Below are 17,986 nucleotides of genomic sequence, written 5' to 3'. Positions count from 1 at the left end.
TGAGCCTTAGTTTTCGAGATATTGCCCATTTCCAGGATGATGGTCACTTCATTTTGTCAAAATTAGCCCTATTTGATAAGATGCAGCTCTCCATGGTATCTATGTTTCATATTTTTTGAGATGTTGCCCACTTTCTGTATTATGACATCATTATTGTTTCAGATCGGCTTCTTTCCATCAAACATTCCCATTGGTAGTTGATCATATATTTTAAGTTTCACATTGGTCAGTTATGTGGTTTTGCATTGGTCAGTCAGAGGTTATGGTTTTGAAGGTTTTCCTTTGATCCAATATGGTGACTGTAGCATGTCACCAAAGACGTCATTGTTCACAATTGTGGAAATGTTTCCCAAAGGAAGTCTTGACCGTTCAGTTAATGTAAAGTTTCATATCTAACAGTTAAGCGGTTTCAGAGGAGGGGGATTTTCAAAAGGATTTGTTATGATCCAATTTGGCTGCCATACATACCACATGACAGATGATGTCATTTTTAACAAACTACATTTTTCTTCGTAACTTGATCACAAATTTCAAGGTTTGCATTGATAATTATCAATGCAAACCTTGAGGTAACCCTCCCTTGAGCACCCTTGCTAATGCAAACCTATAAGTTAACTTATAAGTTAAGTGGTTTGAGAGAAAAATATATCAAAATTCAAGTACTTTTGGGACCTTTAAACCTTACGATGACCTTCTTATAGGTGAAGGAGGGGGGGCGGGGGCGGTAGGGACGGCATGAAAAAAATGTGAGTTCTATCACACCAAAGATCATTTGAGCCAGGTTTGGTCACAATCCCGTCAGCAGTGTCGGAGAAGTTGTTGCAATTGATTGAGCCAGCGGACAGACGACATTCTCACCTTAACTATGCTGATTGTTTGAAATCAGTTTTAATGAGGGTACCATTAACCTTACAGGCTGTGGTAACCTATTGTTTTTGTTCAGATTATTACCTCCACCACCGAAGGTGAAGGAGGTTGTTTTCACCCCTTTCTGACTGTTTGTTTATGTATACAGGATATCTCAAAAATTGTGGACTGATCCGGATCCGGATCTGGATGAAATGTTGTGGACAGGTTCAGTGTGTGACAATGACGAACTGATTCGATTTTGGTGAAAATCCGGATCTGATTACTCCAATTTTTAAGTGATTCTTCACCATTGAGAGATTGGGCAAAACCGATATATAACATGATATCTCAAAAAGTTGTCGATGGATTCCGGATGAAACTTAGTGGACATGTTGGGTGTGTGACCACAAAGAATTCATTCAATTTTGGAAAAAATCCGGATCTGATAATTTTTTAAGTGATTCTTCGCCACTGAGAAATGGGGCCAAAAACGATGTAGAACTGTATATAATGATATATATTTTTTAATGTATTGGGACCGATATGTTCTTGTGGATCAGGCATTGCATGGCAGAGGTATGTGCTGTACCGAGTGCCCCTATAGTTTATTTGTTGTTATTCTTTGTCCCATTTTGGGCCTTTTTTGCTTGATTAGTTTTTTTTCATTTTTTTTTTCTCGGCAACCGTTCATCCGATTGACAAAGTTTTCATCATAGTATGTGTCTCTTTTCGTAGAATTTTTTGATGATTGTGATGTCATCGGACACGTGGTGTGGCAGCCATCTTGGATTAACCCCCCCCAAAAATCACTAAAACTGCTGATTGGAAAAATTTGATTCTTGCCCCATGACATTCTACTCCCAATGGGGAATAAAGAACTTGTAACGGTGACATCATAGGTGAATTGGTAGGCCAGCCATAAATGTGTAAACATAAATCCTTGTCAAACAATCTGAAACTTCATACACATAATTTGTGCCCCAATGCCTATGAAACGCTTAAATTTATGACGTCATTCGTCACATGGTTTGGCAGCCATATTGTTGTTTTTTTCAAAAAAAAAGGAAAAATTCTTCTTAAGAACTGCTTTAGAGATTGAAGTGAAACTGCACACAAATGATCGATTGGTCATGCTGAATAAAATTTGACAACTATGATGTCATAGGTCACATGGTCTGTCAGCCATCTTGGATGTACCCTAAAACCTTAAAAAATCTCCTCCAGAACGGCTGAACAGATTGAGGGGAAACTTCACACACATGTTCCTCACGACTTGGGGATACGAGGGCTTGAAGAAAAATATTAAGTAATGTTTTCTCTGGAACTGCTTCTCCAATCGTAGCGAAGTTTGGCAAGAATCTACCACCATACATTGTGAAAATGATGACGTCATAGTTCACATGGTGTGGCAGCCATATTGGATAGAAAAATGAACCTTATCCGATCAAGATAAACTTTATGTTCTTGATCTTTTCCCAATCATGGGCAGTGTGCAAATTTTCAATGCCATCGGTGATGTGATTTGGCAGCCATGTTTGTTTGAAAACTGACACCTTCAAATCCGTTTTCTCCGCAATGGCTTAACGTATCGATATGTATCACACCACATTACATGGAGCAAGGGGAGTGGATCATAACTGCAAAGTTTCGAATCAATCGCTACAGTGGTTTCCAACTATGACGTTTTCCAACAAGTGGTTACAGTCTATTACCCGAAATGTAATTACTTATTTATTTATTTTCCGTGAAATCATTGTGGCTGCCAAACCACGTGACTGATTACGTCATTGTTAAATAAAATATATATACAGCAAGGGGAGTGCATCATAACTGCAAACAAAGTCCAGTATTGATAGGATATTTGGTTTCAGATAAATAATTTTATCATACCCAATAAATCGTGTGTGTGTGTGTGTGTGTGTGTGTGTGTGTGTGTGTGTGTGTGTGTGTGTGTGTGTGTGTGTGTGTCAGTCATAAGCACCGCCCATTCTGCAGGCCACACCTTCCCTCATCTCGGCAAACGTCACAAGCACCACCTTTTAGCGAGGCCATGCCTTTCCCTCCAGCTGCCCAGAAATCGAGGCCATATTTTTCTCTTCACACAAATATGTTTTGAGGCCTCATGTACATTTGAAGACTGAACAATGCGTCCTCTATCATAAAATAGACCTACCATTTTGAGGAAACAAACAAACAATTTTATTTCAACTCAAACGAGGTAATGCCTGTTTTGTGTGCAACAATCACGGCAGCGGTCTAATATCCACCGCCCATGAAGGTACGTTAATTCTCACATTATGCAGATGAACTACATATAAGCCAACGCTTCGTGATGCAAAGCAATATCAGTTTGAATTTTTTAACAACTCGTGTTTGATTGCAGCTTGCATTTTGAACTCGTTCTTTCAGCAAAATGAACTTGTGCGTGACATCTTCGAGCTGGGGCCGCCTCTGCTGCTGGATGGCAAAAGCTTGAAGAATTCCAGATTGTCGCGCTTCGAGCGGGTGAGTTTCCGCTCAAAGGAGATTACCGTTCAGGCAGCTTTTGTGGCTTATGAATGAGTGTTAACACAGCTTGGGAAATTTACCAAGACCTTGGACAATTGAGATCCATTTACCCAAGACCGCTAGATTTCTTGGTAATTTGAATCAAGTTATTGAGTTAAGAGGGGATGTACAGTGGGGAGAACAAGTATTTGATACACTGCCGATTTTGCAGGTTTTCCCACTTACAAAGCACGTAGAGGTCTGTAATGTTTTTTTTTTTATCATAGGTACACTTCAACTGTGAAAGACGGAATCTAAAACAAAAATCCTGAAAATCACATTGTATGATTTTTAAATAATTAATTTGCATTTTATTGCATGAAATAAGTATTTGATCACCTTCCAACCAGTAAGAATTCTGGCTCTCACAGACCTGTTAGTTTTGTCTTTAAGAAGCCCTCCCATTCTCCACTCATTACCTGCATTAACTGCACCTGTTTGAACTCGTTATCTGCATCTCGTTAAAAGACAGCTGTCCACACTCAATCAATCAGACTCCAACCTCTCCACAATGGGCAAGACCAGAGAGCTGTCTAAGGACATCAGGGACAAAATTGTAGACTTGCACAAGGCTGGGATGGGCTACAGGACAATAGGCAAGCAGCTTGGTGAAAAGGCAACAACTGTTGGCGCAATTATTAGAAAATGGAAGAAGTTCAAGATAATAGTCAATCTCCCTCGGTCTGGGGCTCCATGCAAGATCTCACCTCGTGGAGCCTCAATGATCATGAGAGGTGAGGGATCAGCCCAGAACTACATGGCAGGACCTGGTCAATGACCTAAAGAGAGCTGGGACCACAGTATCAAAGAAAACCATAAGTAAGAAACTACGCCATCATGGGTTAAAATCCTGCAGCGCACGCAAGGTCCCTCTGCTCAAGCCAGTGCATGTCCAGGCCTGTGAAGTTTGCCAATGACCATCTGGATGATCCAGAGGAGGAATAGGAGAAGGTCATGTGGTCTGATGAGACCAAAATAGAGCTTTTTGGTTTAAACTCCACTCGCCGTGTTTGGAGGAAGAAGAAGGATGAGTGCAACCCCAAGAACACCATCCCAACCGTGAAGCATGGAGGTGGAAACATCATTCTTTGGGGATGCTTTTCTGCCAAGGGGACAGGACGACTGCACTATATTGAGGGGAGGATGGATGGGGCCATGTATCGCGAGATCTTGGCCAACAACCTCCTTCCCTCAACAAGAGCATTGAAGATGGGGCGTGGCTGGGTCTTCCAGCATGACAACGACCCGAAACACACAGCCAGGGCAACTAAGGAGTGGCTCCGTAAGAAGCATCTCAAGGTCCTGGAGTGGCCGAGCCAGTCTCCAGACCTGAACCCAAGAGAAAATCTTTGGAGGGAGCTGAAAGTCTGTGTTGCCCAGCGACAGCCCCGAAACCTGAAGGATCTGGAGAAGATCTGTATGGAGGAGTGGGCCAAAATCCCTGCTGCAGTCTGTGCAAACCTGGTTAAGAACTACAGGAAACGTCTTATTTCTGTAATTGCAAACAAAGGTTTCTGTACCAAATATTAAGTTCTGTTTTTCTGATGTATCAAATACTTATTTCATGCAATAAAATGCAAATTAATTATTTAAAAATCATACAATGTGATTTTCAGGATTTTTGTTTTACATTCCATCTTTCACAGTTGAAGTGTACCTATGATAAAAATTACAGACCTCTATGTGCTTTGTAAGTGGCAAAACCTGCAAAATCGGCAGTGTATCAAATACTTGTTCTCCCCACTGTATAATGATGTACATCAGGTTGGAAAATCCTGGAAAATTTCAGGTGTTGATATAATTCTTGGAATTTTTATTTTATTTTAATTTTTTTCGAGTGATAACACTCGCAAATATGAAAGCTCAATGCTTCATCTGAGAAGTCGAATTTTTGCATTTGTAGCTAACTACATTCAAGCAGATTGATAGTCATTTTTGAAAGTATCTTTATTTTAACAGCACAAAATGTTTTTTAAATTGTTTATATGCATTGCTTTCCCAAGAAATAAATAAACAAATAAATAAATAAACACATCCAGGCTGATCTTTCAAAAAGACATTTGTGAGCACCGTTATGCAAGTCTGAGTCTCCTATTATTGGCATTGTCCTTTACCTCGGCCAAAGAGCAGTTCAGATGGTTAATGAAACCTACAAGCCAAGCCAGAGGGAAGTAATGAATATTGATTTAATTTGCTCTCAGCCTTGTATTCTCGATCTCATGCCACCACATTTCCTTGTCAATTAACTTAATTTTTGTCTGTGCCACCTTTCCGACCTCACCCAGCATTGGTACAACTCTGCGGCGTTCAAGGCCAGGACGAAAGCACGTGGAAAGATGAGAGATAAGCGTGCGGACGTGCTCTAATTTAGCCCTGCAGGCTATACAGACGGCGGTTTGCTTTCACCACTTTTGGATCTTCATGGTTATTCTCGTAACCACAGCCGTGTGCTTTATCGTACTTATTTTTACAGATGGGGAGATTTTAAATTAAATGTACGTTGGTGGTGATTGGTGCGATTTGGAATGTTTGGGCTACAAGTTTGGAGATTTTGCTGAAACTCACCATGATTGTGCCATGCCTTCCTCCCCCCATCCCAACCCCCCCCTACCCCCACCTCCCATGCCTTTAGCTTCACACAAGACATGTGATACTATTCTGAGATATTTAACTTGTATGTTAGTCATTTAATTTTTTGTGTGTTTTTGTTTGTATATGTCCTTCACAATTAAGGAGGGTTTGCTTTTAGAAAAAAATGGTGGGTCGGGAATGGTTGCTGTTTTGCTGTCAATTTCTCAAACGACTTTCACTTCATTTCACAGTTGGCCTACAAATTGAATGCTGTCCCTTTAACCATATCTCTTTTTTTAAAGTGAGGTCATCGTGTATTTATGGCACGAACAAGCTTTGGTCGTAACTTCACCAGTATGGGGCTGTATTTGTCGGAATTGAGCCCTAAAGAGGTAGTGGGCAAGCAGCAGCAACACACACACACACACACACACACACACACACACACACACACACACACACACACACACACACACACACACACATCTTGATTACGAGGGCTCCAAAGTTCAGATTCCCATTGCATCCCTTTGAGGAAAGCTCAGGATCAGAATGAACTGCCATTGACATCAAATGTGTATTGACCATAAAAGATTGTTTCTGTTTTTATGTGCACGAACCTTGACCCGACATGGGCGAGACAGCCGAGTTTACCTCTCTGTGGACCCGGTTGTACACGATGAAGGTGTGTGTGTGTGTGTGTGTGTGTGTGTGTGTGTGTGTGTGTGTGTGTGTGTGTGTGTGTGTGTGTGTGTGTGTGTGTGTGTGTGTGTGTGTGTGTGTGTGTGTGTGTTCGTTATGCTTATTTTTTGTGATGGGGGATTAGTGAGAGGGGTATAATCAATCAATCATAACGGGGGTATAATCGGTGTCAGGTTTTTTGTGTTTTTGTTTGAAAGGAGCTGGTTTTTCCTGCTCATCTCTTTTGGCAACAACTTTGATTAAGACGTTGATTTGTAAAGGCATAACCAATAATACTGCGTTGTGCAAATAATTATTTAAAAAACTAATTATTAAAATTCACTTCTTGACAGGATCATCGGGTGTACTGATCAAACGAGACGTTTAGTCATTTTTATAACGTGTGTACGAATGGATTATCCCACGTTCTGCTCGTTTCCAGGATTTGCTATTCCATAGCCTGACACCAGTGTTTCTTTTCTTGTATCTATTTATTTCTCAGTCCCAGAACGTATTCTGTTGCAGCTCATCACACAGGCTTTTAGCCATTTGATTGCGATTTCAAATTCATCGACTAATAAAAGATGTTCGCGAATTTTACGAGGGAAATGTACTCAAACCCCCATAGTTTTTCATTATTGTCAGAACCCTTGCACACGATGCCCGTATGTTAATTGTAAAGCAGGTATATGTTTCACAGCAGGTTTAGAGAGAGAGACAGACAGACAGACAGACAGACACAGATAGATGGATCTTCAGACATTACTGCTTTGTTCCATATAATATTTTTCTATCGGTTCTGCATCATGTAGATTTTCAAATGGCTGTAGTTCTGGTTATACTTGATCGGCTCGATCTATGGGAGTGGTTTTAAAGTTTGAGCAAGATATGAATTCCATTTGCGACCGCAACAAGGCTTTGAGAGAAGTTTAAAAAAGGAGCCTGCCACCTCTATAATTTTTGCATATGTGATGTGTAGCTTCCCCTTTGATCCATATTTATTTATATATGAATACATGAAATTTTGCCTGAACCTCCAAATCAATAAAATCAAGTCTGAAGGAATACCTACCTAACCTTTTTATTTTTGGGTGGAGAACTGGCTTCTTGCGTCAATTTGTCGGCTTGATGGTTGCGATTGATTTCGGACGGTGTGGATTTGCGAGCAGGTGCACGCACAGTGACCGTCAGTTTAAATGCTAAGCAACATCTGCCAACGAGACATTCGAGGTGCGCAACGTGGGTGCAGAAAAGGCATTTCAAAGCGTTTTCCTTCCCACGCTGCACATTAGAATTCATCTCGCAGCACGTGTTTGGTGAGTGTTGAGAGCCGTGTCTATTACCCGTTTGTCTAATGAGAGTTTTTGGCCTTTCTTTAATTAAGACGTTCACTTGATCTATCAGAGAAAATGTTCTCTCCCCCCTCCCCCCACCCCCCCCCCCCCAATTCCGTCGACGCTCTAAACACTGCCCCAAGACTTCCATCAATTAGTGCCTCCTGCACACACACATCAGAGGCCCAGTCTTAACCAGTCTTGAATTGATTAGACTGTACTTAAGCACAAATTTCATCCCGTGGGTGGGTTGTTCCATCAATAAAATGGATAATTGGTGCTGATATCCAGCACATGGTTGGATAAATATAAAGCGATAATTGTCTCCGAGCTGCCCGCTCACGTATTGGACATCCACAACAAGGGGATCTGGCTGTAACAGGGGCTAGCAATGAGCGTGGAAGAATGGATGAGACTATCTGCAATGGAAAGAGTGGACTGTCGTGTCCTGGGTTTGATCATTATTTCGTCAGACTGTTTCTGGTCTCACCACCTCCGCAACCCCATGAGACTTTGCAATTGGTCGGCTTACCAACAAAGCTGAAAATAAGATCGATACGTCATATAGATGTTATTATTGTCGATCACGGTGATTGGGAGCAGTTTATGAATGGTGACCCAGTGCATATGAATGCCTACACGGTTTTGGCGGGGATGCTCGAGTGTTTTGGGCAAAAGTTTCATTTCATTTTATTACTTGCAAAATCAAAGATTTTGATAATCGCTATGATAATCATGATAATTTGATAATCATGAAACGTTTATCTCTAAAAATTGCAGATTTGGAGAAATAAGCGAAAATCAAAGATTTTGCAAGTATATTGGTCAGTCGATTGTTATTCTGTCTGTCAATCGCCTACAGGTCACAATTTAAAACCGATCTTCACGAAACTTTACCAAGTTGTTGGGGTAGTCTCAACTGAGAAGCCTATTTTTTTGTATATATTGTCGAAGCTCGTATGACAGCTAACACACAACGCACAGCAAGGGGGGCATGAGACAAGAGGGGTGGGAGTGGGGAGGACAAAACAGTGGGGAGCAGAGACATTAGGAGATCTGTAGAATGGAGAGGGATGGGGCGGGGAACATGGGGAATACAAAATGGACTTTACAGGGACTTTCAGGAAGGAAAGTAGGGAATTTGAAGGAGGTGGGTTTGGGATGGATTAATGGGGGTAGAAAAGATCGAGGATTTGGATGGGGGACGGTAAGAGATGGTGGTGAACAGCTGTTTTGAAGGCCTGGAAGGAAGAATGGGAAGAATTGATTTTGATATTGATTTTGAGGTCAAATTTCGAAAATCATTTTTCATCCGATTGACTTGAAATTTGAACAAGATTTTCATAGTCCATCATTGAATTGGGAAAACTATTTTTGAGGTCAAAAGGTCAACTTGAGGTCAAACTTCTAAAATCTATTTCACTCTGAAAAGTAACCAATTTTCATCCGATTGACCAAAGCTTTGATTACGATTGTCAATTTTAATCTTGATGAAATGGACAATTTGATGTATCTATGGCAACCTTTGGAGGGGGGGGTGGATTTTGTAAGTGTCGTGCTCTGCACGACATCTTTTTCTTGTTTATACATATGCAGCTTGGGGCTGCTTGACTGCATCATTTTCTGGGGGCATAGCTGGTGCTCATTTCACGAACCTCAGAAGGATGACAGACTGAGTCAACTTGCTTAGTGTTAATTCAACGACGAGACAGGGACTTGAGCTCAAAACCCGAAGATCTTAAGCCAGCCACCCTTTTTCATTTAATTGTTCCCAAAGGTTCACATCTCAATGGCCTCCACTGCGTTCACTAAAGCAAGCCCAATGATGGATTCGCACATTTGAAACCTCACATCTGCTTTATTATCAAGGTCCGTAGCCCCAGCCAAAACCACCTCTCTGTCCCTGCCAATATGTGGTTGTGTGTGTGTGCGCGTGCTCGCGCTCTGATTACCTGCTTGGAACGACCCTAACATTAAAATGCATTTGGATCAGTTAAACACAAATCACTTGCATTTCACGCACACCTGCCCGTTGCAAGTGTATTTTTTGCAGGATATCGTTACAGAAACGTTAGGATAAAAAGTGTTACATCGTGCTCGAACACCATTGACGTGGGTACATGTATGAATTAATATACGATTGTATACAAGTTTTCTTCCCTGCCACCCTTCTCCATTCATATATGATCCGTGTAAAGTTTCCGGAATGGAGTGGGCACGTCGGACCGTCCGCGGCGCTGTGGCAAGACCCATGAGAGGCAGGCAGGGACACCCAGCCGGAGGACCCGGCGCAGTTCGCGGTTCGAGATGACGCAGATCAAAGGACTGGCGCTGGCGTGAGCGAGGGTCAGACCCTGTAAGGTCGCGCTTGGGAACTGGAGTGCGGGAGAGCGCGCGAGTACGCGCCAGGAGCACGAGACCATGTACGGCGACCACAGGAGCGCGAACGAGAGGGACACGAGGAAGAACATTCTGCTCGTTCGCAACTCCGTGCCGAACTCATGTAGGTTCAGTAAGCGTGGTCCCCCTCCCTGCTGGCCAGTTCGGACCCCCACCAGGGTTGGGGGTGTCGGACCCCGACCGAAGCCGTTGAGCCAATTGGCAGCAGCCTGACCGCTGGCACCGGGTCCATGGAAGGTCCAGCAATGACTCACGGCCGGCACCAGGTGCACGGAATGCGGACGTCGATGCTCGTGGAGGAAACAGGCAAGCTTTGAATAAACGGCATGAGTGGCCACCACAATGACCGCGAACACCAGGAGAAGTCCGAGGGAATCGTTGGCGCGGAAATAGCGATGATCAAACCTGCAAAGACCCTCGGGTGGAGACGGTGGATATGCGCCCAGGTCGAAGGCAGGGGGCAGTGCCATGGCGAGGGACAGGAGCCATGCGGCTGCGGCGATTCCGACCCCGGCGCAAGGCGTCAAGCGCTTTGACACGAAGCGATGGTGGGCCGCGGACATGTACCGAGTGAGGCTCACGAAGAAGAGGAGGAATGCGGCGTGGAACGCGAGAAATGCTCCGAAGAACGCGAGGATCTTGCACCCCAGGGCTCCGTGCCCCCAGGGCGCACGCTGTCCGGGTCCGATTCCCATGGGTAGATACCAAATCGACCTCAGTGCATCCGCAGCGCTCAGGTCAAGCAGGAAGATGTAATGGGGGCGCCGGAGAGCGCGGCTTCGCGCCAACAGGACGCACAGCAGCCCGTTTCCCATGGCGCCCCCAGCCGTGACTACCGCCAGCGCCCCGAGATGCACAGCACGTATCCCCGGCTGCGGGTCCACCACCTCCGGCCATCGGGTCCCGTTATCAGCGCTCAGCGCGCCGGCCCCGCGGGCAGACATTGCGCTCAATGCCCGCTGTGCCGTCGCTGCCTCTCTCCCCATCCCAGGGGTTCGCCCACGCTTCGGGGCATCGTGCCGCGCCACGACAACCCACCAGCCTTTCCGAGCTCCGATTCACAGGAACACGTCCACAGTCCACACCCACGCTCTGCACCTTCAAGTCTCCATCCATCCGTCACATCCCATCGACCATGTGCTGCTCCCACGTCTCAGACATTCACTACGCTTTATTTCGACAACCTTTCATTGCTGCCTCGTCACCGTCATGAAACGTTTATCTCTAAAAAATTGCAGATTTGGAGAAATAAGCGATTGGGCCCCACCCACCACGACTGCCTTAACCACGCCCCTTTATTTTCGCGTTCTGACAGCCACAGTCGTTTCAGTTCCGGTCTGGCAAGATGGTGTACACTGTAGAGGGAGCGCACTTGTGGGGTTAATGTCCAGCCGTCAGCCCAATTATAACCTTTCAGGTTTCTGTTTTGACGGCAGGGTGTTGTTTCATAGAGTGCGTTGTCCCTCGGATGGATTTTAAACGTGTGTATCGCCCGCTAGCCATAATAGTCGGTGGACTATAAAGACACCACGGTGCCTTTTGCAAAGAGCAAGCTCGATATCGCCGTTTGTTGCTTTGAACAAATTCCTGCGACAAACCTGTCAGGCACTACATCAGCGGCACAGCAGTGGTTCCAGAAATGATGCAACAAACAGACCTGTGATGTACATCATAATAGACAGATTTCAAATTCAACCACTATCCCCTCCCTTCCTACTGTCATCACTTTCTCCTCCCTTCTGTTCAGACCTTCCCTTCCTTTCCACCTCTTCACACCTTTCCCTCCCTTCCTCCTGTTCACACCTTCCTCTCCCTTCCACCTGTTCATACCTTCCCCTCCCTTCCACCTGTTCATACCTTCCCCTCCCTTCCACCTGTTCACACCTTCCCCTCCCTTCCACCTGTTCACACCTTCCCCTCCCTTCCACCTGTTCACACCTTCCTCCCTTCCACCTGTTCACACCTTCCCCTCCCTTCCACCTGTTCACACCTTCCCTCCCTTCCTCCTGTTCATCACTTTCTCATCCCTTCTGTTCAGACCTTCCCCTCCCTTCCACCTGTTCACACCTTCCCCTCCCTTCCACCTGTTCACACCTTCCCTCCCTTCCACCTGTTCACACCTTCCCCTCCCTTCCACCTGTTCACACCTCCCCTCCCTTCCACCTGTTCACACCTCCCCTCCCTTCCACCTGTTCATACCTTCCCCTCCCTTCCACCTGTTCACACCTTCCCCTCCCTTCCACCTGTTCACACCTTCCCCTCCCTTCCACCTGTTCACACCTTCCCCTCCCTTCCACCTGTTCACACCTTCCCCTCCCTTCCACATGCTCACACCTTCCCCTCCCTTCCACATGTTCACACCTTCCCCTCCCTTCCACCTGTTCACACCTTCCCCTCCCTTCCACCTGTTCACACCTTCCCCTCCCTTCCACCTGTTCACACTTTCCCTCCCTTCCACCTGTTCACACCTTCCCCTCCCTTCCACTTGTTCACACCTTCCCTCCCTTCCACCTGTTCACACCTTCCCCTCCCTTCCACCTGTTCACACCTTCCCCTCCCTTCCACCTGTTCACACCTTCCCCTCCCTTCCACCTGTTCACACCTTCCCTCCCTTCCACCTGTTCACACCTTCCCCTCCCTTCCACCTGTTCACACCTTCCCCTCCCTTCCACCTGTTCACACCTTCCCCTCCCTTCCACCTGTTCACACCTTCCTCTCCCTTCCACCTGTTCACACCTTCCCCTCCCTTCCACCTGTTCACACCTTCCCCTCCCTTCCACCTGTTCACACCTTCCCCTCCCTTCCACCTGTTCACACCTTCCCCTCCCTTCCACCTGTTCACACCTTCCCCTCCCTTCCACCTGTTCACACCTTCCCCTCCCTTCCACCTGTTCACACCTTCCCCTCCCTTCCACCTGTTCACACCTTCCCCTCCCTTCCACCTGTTCACACCCTCCCCTCCCTTCCTCCTGTTCACACCTTCCCCTCCCTTCCACCTGTTCACACCTTCCCCTCCCTTCCACCTGTTCACACCTTCCCCTCCCTTCCACCTGTTCACACCTTCCCCTCCCTTCCACCTGTTCACACCTTCCCCTCCCTTCCACCTGTTCACACCTTCCTCTCCCTTCCACCTGTTCACACCTTCCCCTCCCTTCCACCTGTTCACACCTCCCCCTCCCTTCCACCTGTTCACACCTCCCCTCCCTTCCACCTGTTCACACCTTCCCCTCCCTTCCACATGCTCACACCTTCCCCTCCCTTCCACATGTTCACACCTTCCCCTCCCTTCCACCTGTTCACACCTTCCCCTCCCTTCCACCTGTTCACACCTTCCCCTCCCTTCCACCTGTTCACACTTTCCCCTCCCTTCCACCTGTTCACACCTTCCCCTCCCTTCCACTTGTTCACACCTTCCCCTCCCTTCCACCTGTTCACACCTTCCCCTCCCTTCCACCTGTTCACACCTTCCCCTCCCTTCCACCTGTTCACACCTTCCCCTCCCTTCCACCTGTTCACACCTTCCCCTCCCTTCCACCTGTTCACACCTTCCCTCCCTTCCACCTGTTCACACCTTCCCCTCCCTTCCACCTGTTCACACCTTCCCCTCCCTTCCACCTGTTCACACCTTCCTCTCCCTTCCACCTGTTCACACCTTCCCCTCCCTTCCACCTGTTCACACCTCCCCCTCCCTTCCACCTGTTCACACCTCCCCCTCCCTTCCACCTGTTCACACCTTCCCCTCTCTTCCACCTGTTCACACCTTCCCCTCCCTTCCACCTGTTCACACCTTCCCCTCCCTTCCACCTGTTCACACCTTCCCCTCCCTTCCACCTGTTCACACGTTCCCTTCCATCCTCCTGTTCACACCTTCCCCTCTCTCCTTTCCTCTCCTATCCTCCCCTCCTCCTTTCTCTTTTTCTGATCATGACCCATTGCATTCCTATTTTTGTTCGATCTCTCCTCGACCGACCGTTTCCCTTCATGACAGCCTCAGAGTTAACCATTGTGTGCCTGTGCTCTGGCAAAAATGATAAATTCCTGTCAAATCGAGAAGGCCACCCTGGCACTAGTGTGTGTGTGTGTGTGTGTGTGTGTGTGTGTGTGTGTGTGTGTGTGTGTGTGTGTGTGTGTGTGTGTGTGTGTGTGTGTGTGTGTGTGTGTGTGTGTGTGTGTGTGTGTGTGTGTGTGTGTGTGTCCGTCCTTCAAAACCATGAACCCTACCAGTCTGACACTGTATGCATACTAAGGGAACTCCAAGAATGAAAATTAGGTGTTTGGGTTAATTTAAACACCGTTTTTGAAGATATAATTAATGGTCTTATTTAATTATGTCCTTTATCGTGACTCATCCTTGGCCACCTCGCTGGGGTCTTAATTCGCCCTTTTTTTTGGCCTGCTCACTTTTTTGTTTTTATTGTTTTTGTTTTTTTTTGGCCAATTGTTTTTTCACTTTCCTCACTCATGTCATCAAATGCCTGATCATCATACCTACCAATCGCTGGATACATTGTAATGCTTTTAACAAACGCCCACAGACACCAGCATTCATGACTTTATTTCATTTCCACACATGCCATAACCTCTAGAATCTCTTGATCTCAGCCAAATTTCAAAAATAGAAACTTCTTTATTGACTTCAGCAACAGTTCCAACTGCAAAAAAAAGTATTTATTTGTCCAATTCGGACATTGCTTGACATTCTGGGTGTCTCCAGGTGCATGGTGTAAATATGACCGATTGCTAATTGCTTGCCAAGACAGCCGTTCCTGATCGAACATTTCATTGGAGTGCTTTTTTGAGTGCTTAAAGAGCAGGTTTTGGGTCGCTGATGACTTTGCGTGATTCGAAGGTTGTAAGCACATTAATAATCGTTGGGCAATTATTTTATTACATTTGAAACTCAAAATATGCCCAAATTAACTTTTAAGTCAAGACTTTTGTCAGTGATTGAAAAACAGACCGGAATTTACCGAAGATGCTATGGCGTCACGTTCTCCGAAAACTTCGTGAACATTCGGAAACGGCGTGTGAACGATGACGAGATGCGAATCGGAGAGTGATTTCAGCGGCGATGAAATTGAGTGTTTTCATTCCGATATTGCCGAGGACGAGTCGGAGGATGGTGGGAATTTATACTATGGAGTTTCTGGCCCTGAGCCATATAAATTTGAGCCACTTGCAAGTGCCAGAAAATGGCCTATTTCGTGTACAAGTGGCAGGACTGACTGCCCGGCAGTTCACACTGACAGACTCCACCAGACAGATTGGTTTGTAGATTTTCATTTTCTTTTTCGATGCATAAAATAATGTAAAGTTTGATTCGTCTGTGACTTGATATAATAATTTTTAACCTTCTCGTCACTCAAGAGTCAGAAATAGAATGTATCGATAATGGACCCAAATATATTATACACCGTAGCCTTGGCGTTGAAGTCTTTGACAGCTGAGCTTGACCCCAGCAAAAGTGAACAGTTAGAACAAACCCAAACTTTCAAGAGACTGTTGTGGCATATAAATACCAAAATATGTTTCGCATCATTGGGAAATATTCTACCAAATTAAAAAAAAAAAAGTGGAAAATTGATTAATTTTTTACAATTGAAATGAATTAGCCCAATGTGCTGATGCTGTTAAAAAGTAATTTAATCAACATAAAGTTGATTTGCTGAGAAATTTTTTTCATGCTTGTGTTTTTCAGAAAGTTTATTTATATTATTTGTTTTTCCATGTACTCTTTAAGAATACATTTCAAGGTTTTTTGGTTTACGAAAAAATAAGCGACCACTATATTCGTTATTGTTGTGTCTGTCTGTCTGTCTGTCTGTCTGTCCCGAGCATAGCTCCGTAGGTTTTGATCCGATCCTGACAAAATGTTGGTGGGAGGTTTATATCATGATCTAGTTGTGTTTTCCTGAAAATGGGCGTGGTGCGCCCATTATGGGCGGAGCCACGCCCAAAAAACATGTGTTTTTAGGGGGTAGCCGATTTCAATTTGCATCTTCTCCCAGGGGGTTTGTCGAATCTGACAGGGGTTTCGGTATTTGGTTAGCCCAATGGCACCTGCATAGCCCCACGGAGCTCGATTTTATTTATTTACTTTTTTTCATTTTCTTGTCAAGGTCACAAGGTCACGAACTTAGAAAATTGCGATTTTGACAAATTCCATCTTCTCCGAGGGGTTTGTCGAATCTGGCAGTGGTTTCGGTATTTGGTTAGCCCAATGGCGCCTGCATAGCCCCACGGAGCTCGATTTTTCATTTTCGTCCCAAGGTCACAAACTTAGAAAATTTCGAATTTTGACAAAAATCATACGACCTCCCAAACTTTGAGAGCGAGGATGACAATATTTTTTATGTATAATCTTGAGGTCATTCCCCACCAAAAGTCTTGAAACCATTTTGCTCTATCTCGAACACCTTGCCCGTGGCGCCCCCTTCAAGTTTGTTTTTACGCTGATTTCATCTAAGTATGGATAATCCAATGAGTGCGAAATGCCATATAGCCTATATGATGCTATATTGTTCCTGGAATGTTCCAGAGGAAGTTTTGCACCAAAGGTCATAATCCTTGACCTTTGACCTTTTAAGGTCACAAAGGTCAAATTTTCAAAGTTGTGGGAATCGAACCGGGTTTTCGACCTTCTTTGACGAACTAACTCCAATAAGCCATAGCACGTATCCTGTTTCCTTATTTTAATGTCCACAACATTGTTTTGTGACCTTTAAAGGTTATGCAAAGGTCAAATTTTGAAAGTTGTTGAACGAAACCGAGTTTTCGACATTTTGCAGCTAATAAACTGTCACCCGTACCACATCATGTTGATCATTTTTATAACTTGGTCAAACATTATCACATTGTCTCATCCTTGACTTCTGAAACAATCTACATCGTCAAATACCGCTCGTGAACCATCGTCGTCTTCAGACTTGTCTCACTTAAACTCAACAATTGATTCTGTGACAGAGCAGTATCTGGAGAACTTGTCAACCAACAACTCATATTCACAGAGTGGTGATCAGATGTGTTTATGCCTTCGTAATCCTCGGCTGTGAAATGGTCACCACAAGTGACAAGTCTATCCAAAGGGTCCTCTTTGCCCGTGTTGTTTGTACAAATCTTATCCATTGCCGGCGAATGTTTGATTCCTTCGGGAATCGGTGGGAGCGATTACCCGTTTTCCAGCCATTTTCGCAAAACATGACGACACACGTATGAGGCATGATGTACAAATATCCAAATAACTTTGTTCTGCAATAATCCAAAATAAAAAAGGATAATATAGACAGTTGCAAGCTCAAAAAAACGAAAGAATGGCCCACTAAATTGGACACTTCTTCAATGAGTGAGTGAGCATCCGCTTTGTTTTGGAGAACGTGACATCAACATCCATATATGGTACGCGGCTGTTTTTTTCAACAGCCTCGAGAAATAACAACTTCGGAGTTAAATTTCATTAATTTTCCCAATAGTTAGGCAACCACAATAATTTGCATCAAACTATTTAATGCACATATAATCATATTGATAAATTTTCGGAACATGTTTGGTAACCCGCAAACCTGCTCTTTAAGCCATTTGGCGAGCGCTTCACACTATTCGCACTT

General features: G+C 44.9%; 2 protein-coding genes across 11 annotated transcripts in view; one reads left to right on the top strand and one right to left on the bottom strand.

Moving 5' to 3' along the window:
• LOC147032594 (interferon-related developmental regulator 1-like) overlaps positions 1–7,713 on the top strand; it is a 101,766-nt gene extending 94,053 nt beyond the window's left edge. For 9 of the 10 annotated variants that reach the window (XM_085870340.1, XM_085870338.1, XM_085870339.1 and 6 more), the window contains 2 exons: positions 3,259–3,354; positions 5,682–7,713. In XM_085870340.1, coding sequence (XP_085726466.1) covers positions 3,259–3,354; positions 5,682–5,762 — 177 coding nt within the window. In that variant the 3' untranslated portion in view covers positions 5,763–7,713. Of the gene's footprint in view, positions 1–3,232; positions 3,355–5,681 lie in introns of all 10 variants that reach the window. The other variant, XR_015055237.1, reaches the window with a different exon arrangement.
• A 1,330-nt stretch (positions 7,714–9,043) lies between these two features.
• LOC147032593 (putative G protein-coupled receptor 85) lies at positions 9,044–12,075 on the bottom strand. Its single transcript, XM_085870348.1, has one exon. It carries the CDS (start codon positions 11,366–11,368, stop codon positions 10,160–10,162), a length of 1,209 nt encoding a protein of 402 aa, XP_085726474.1. The 5' UTR covers positions 11,369–12,075; the 3' UTR covers positions 9,044–10,159.
• Between the last annotated feature and the right edge of the window lie 5,911 nt (positions 12,076–17,986).

This window comes from Eptatretus burgeri, chromosome 2, assembly GCF_056783735.1.
Source record: "Eptatretus burgeri isolate ZD-2024b chromosome 2, Ebu_testis_v1, whole genome shotgun sequence".
NCBI lineage: Eukaryota > Metazoa > Chordata > Myxini > Myxiniformes > Myxinidae > Eptatretus > Eptatretus burgeri.
The sequence above is the reverse complement of the archived record's forward strand: the minus strand, read 5'-3'. Positions and strand labels throughout refer to the sequence as shown.

Bases quoted from the DNA above. Each gene is read 5' to 3' on its own strand.
- LOC147032593 (XM_085870348.1), bottom strand. From the start codon at position 11,368: ATGGGGAGAGAGGCAGCGACGGCACAGCGGGCATTGAGCGCAATGTCT.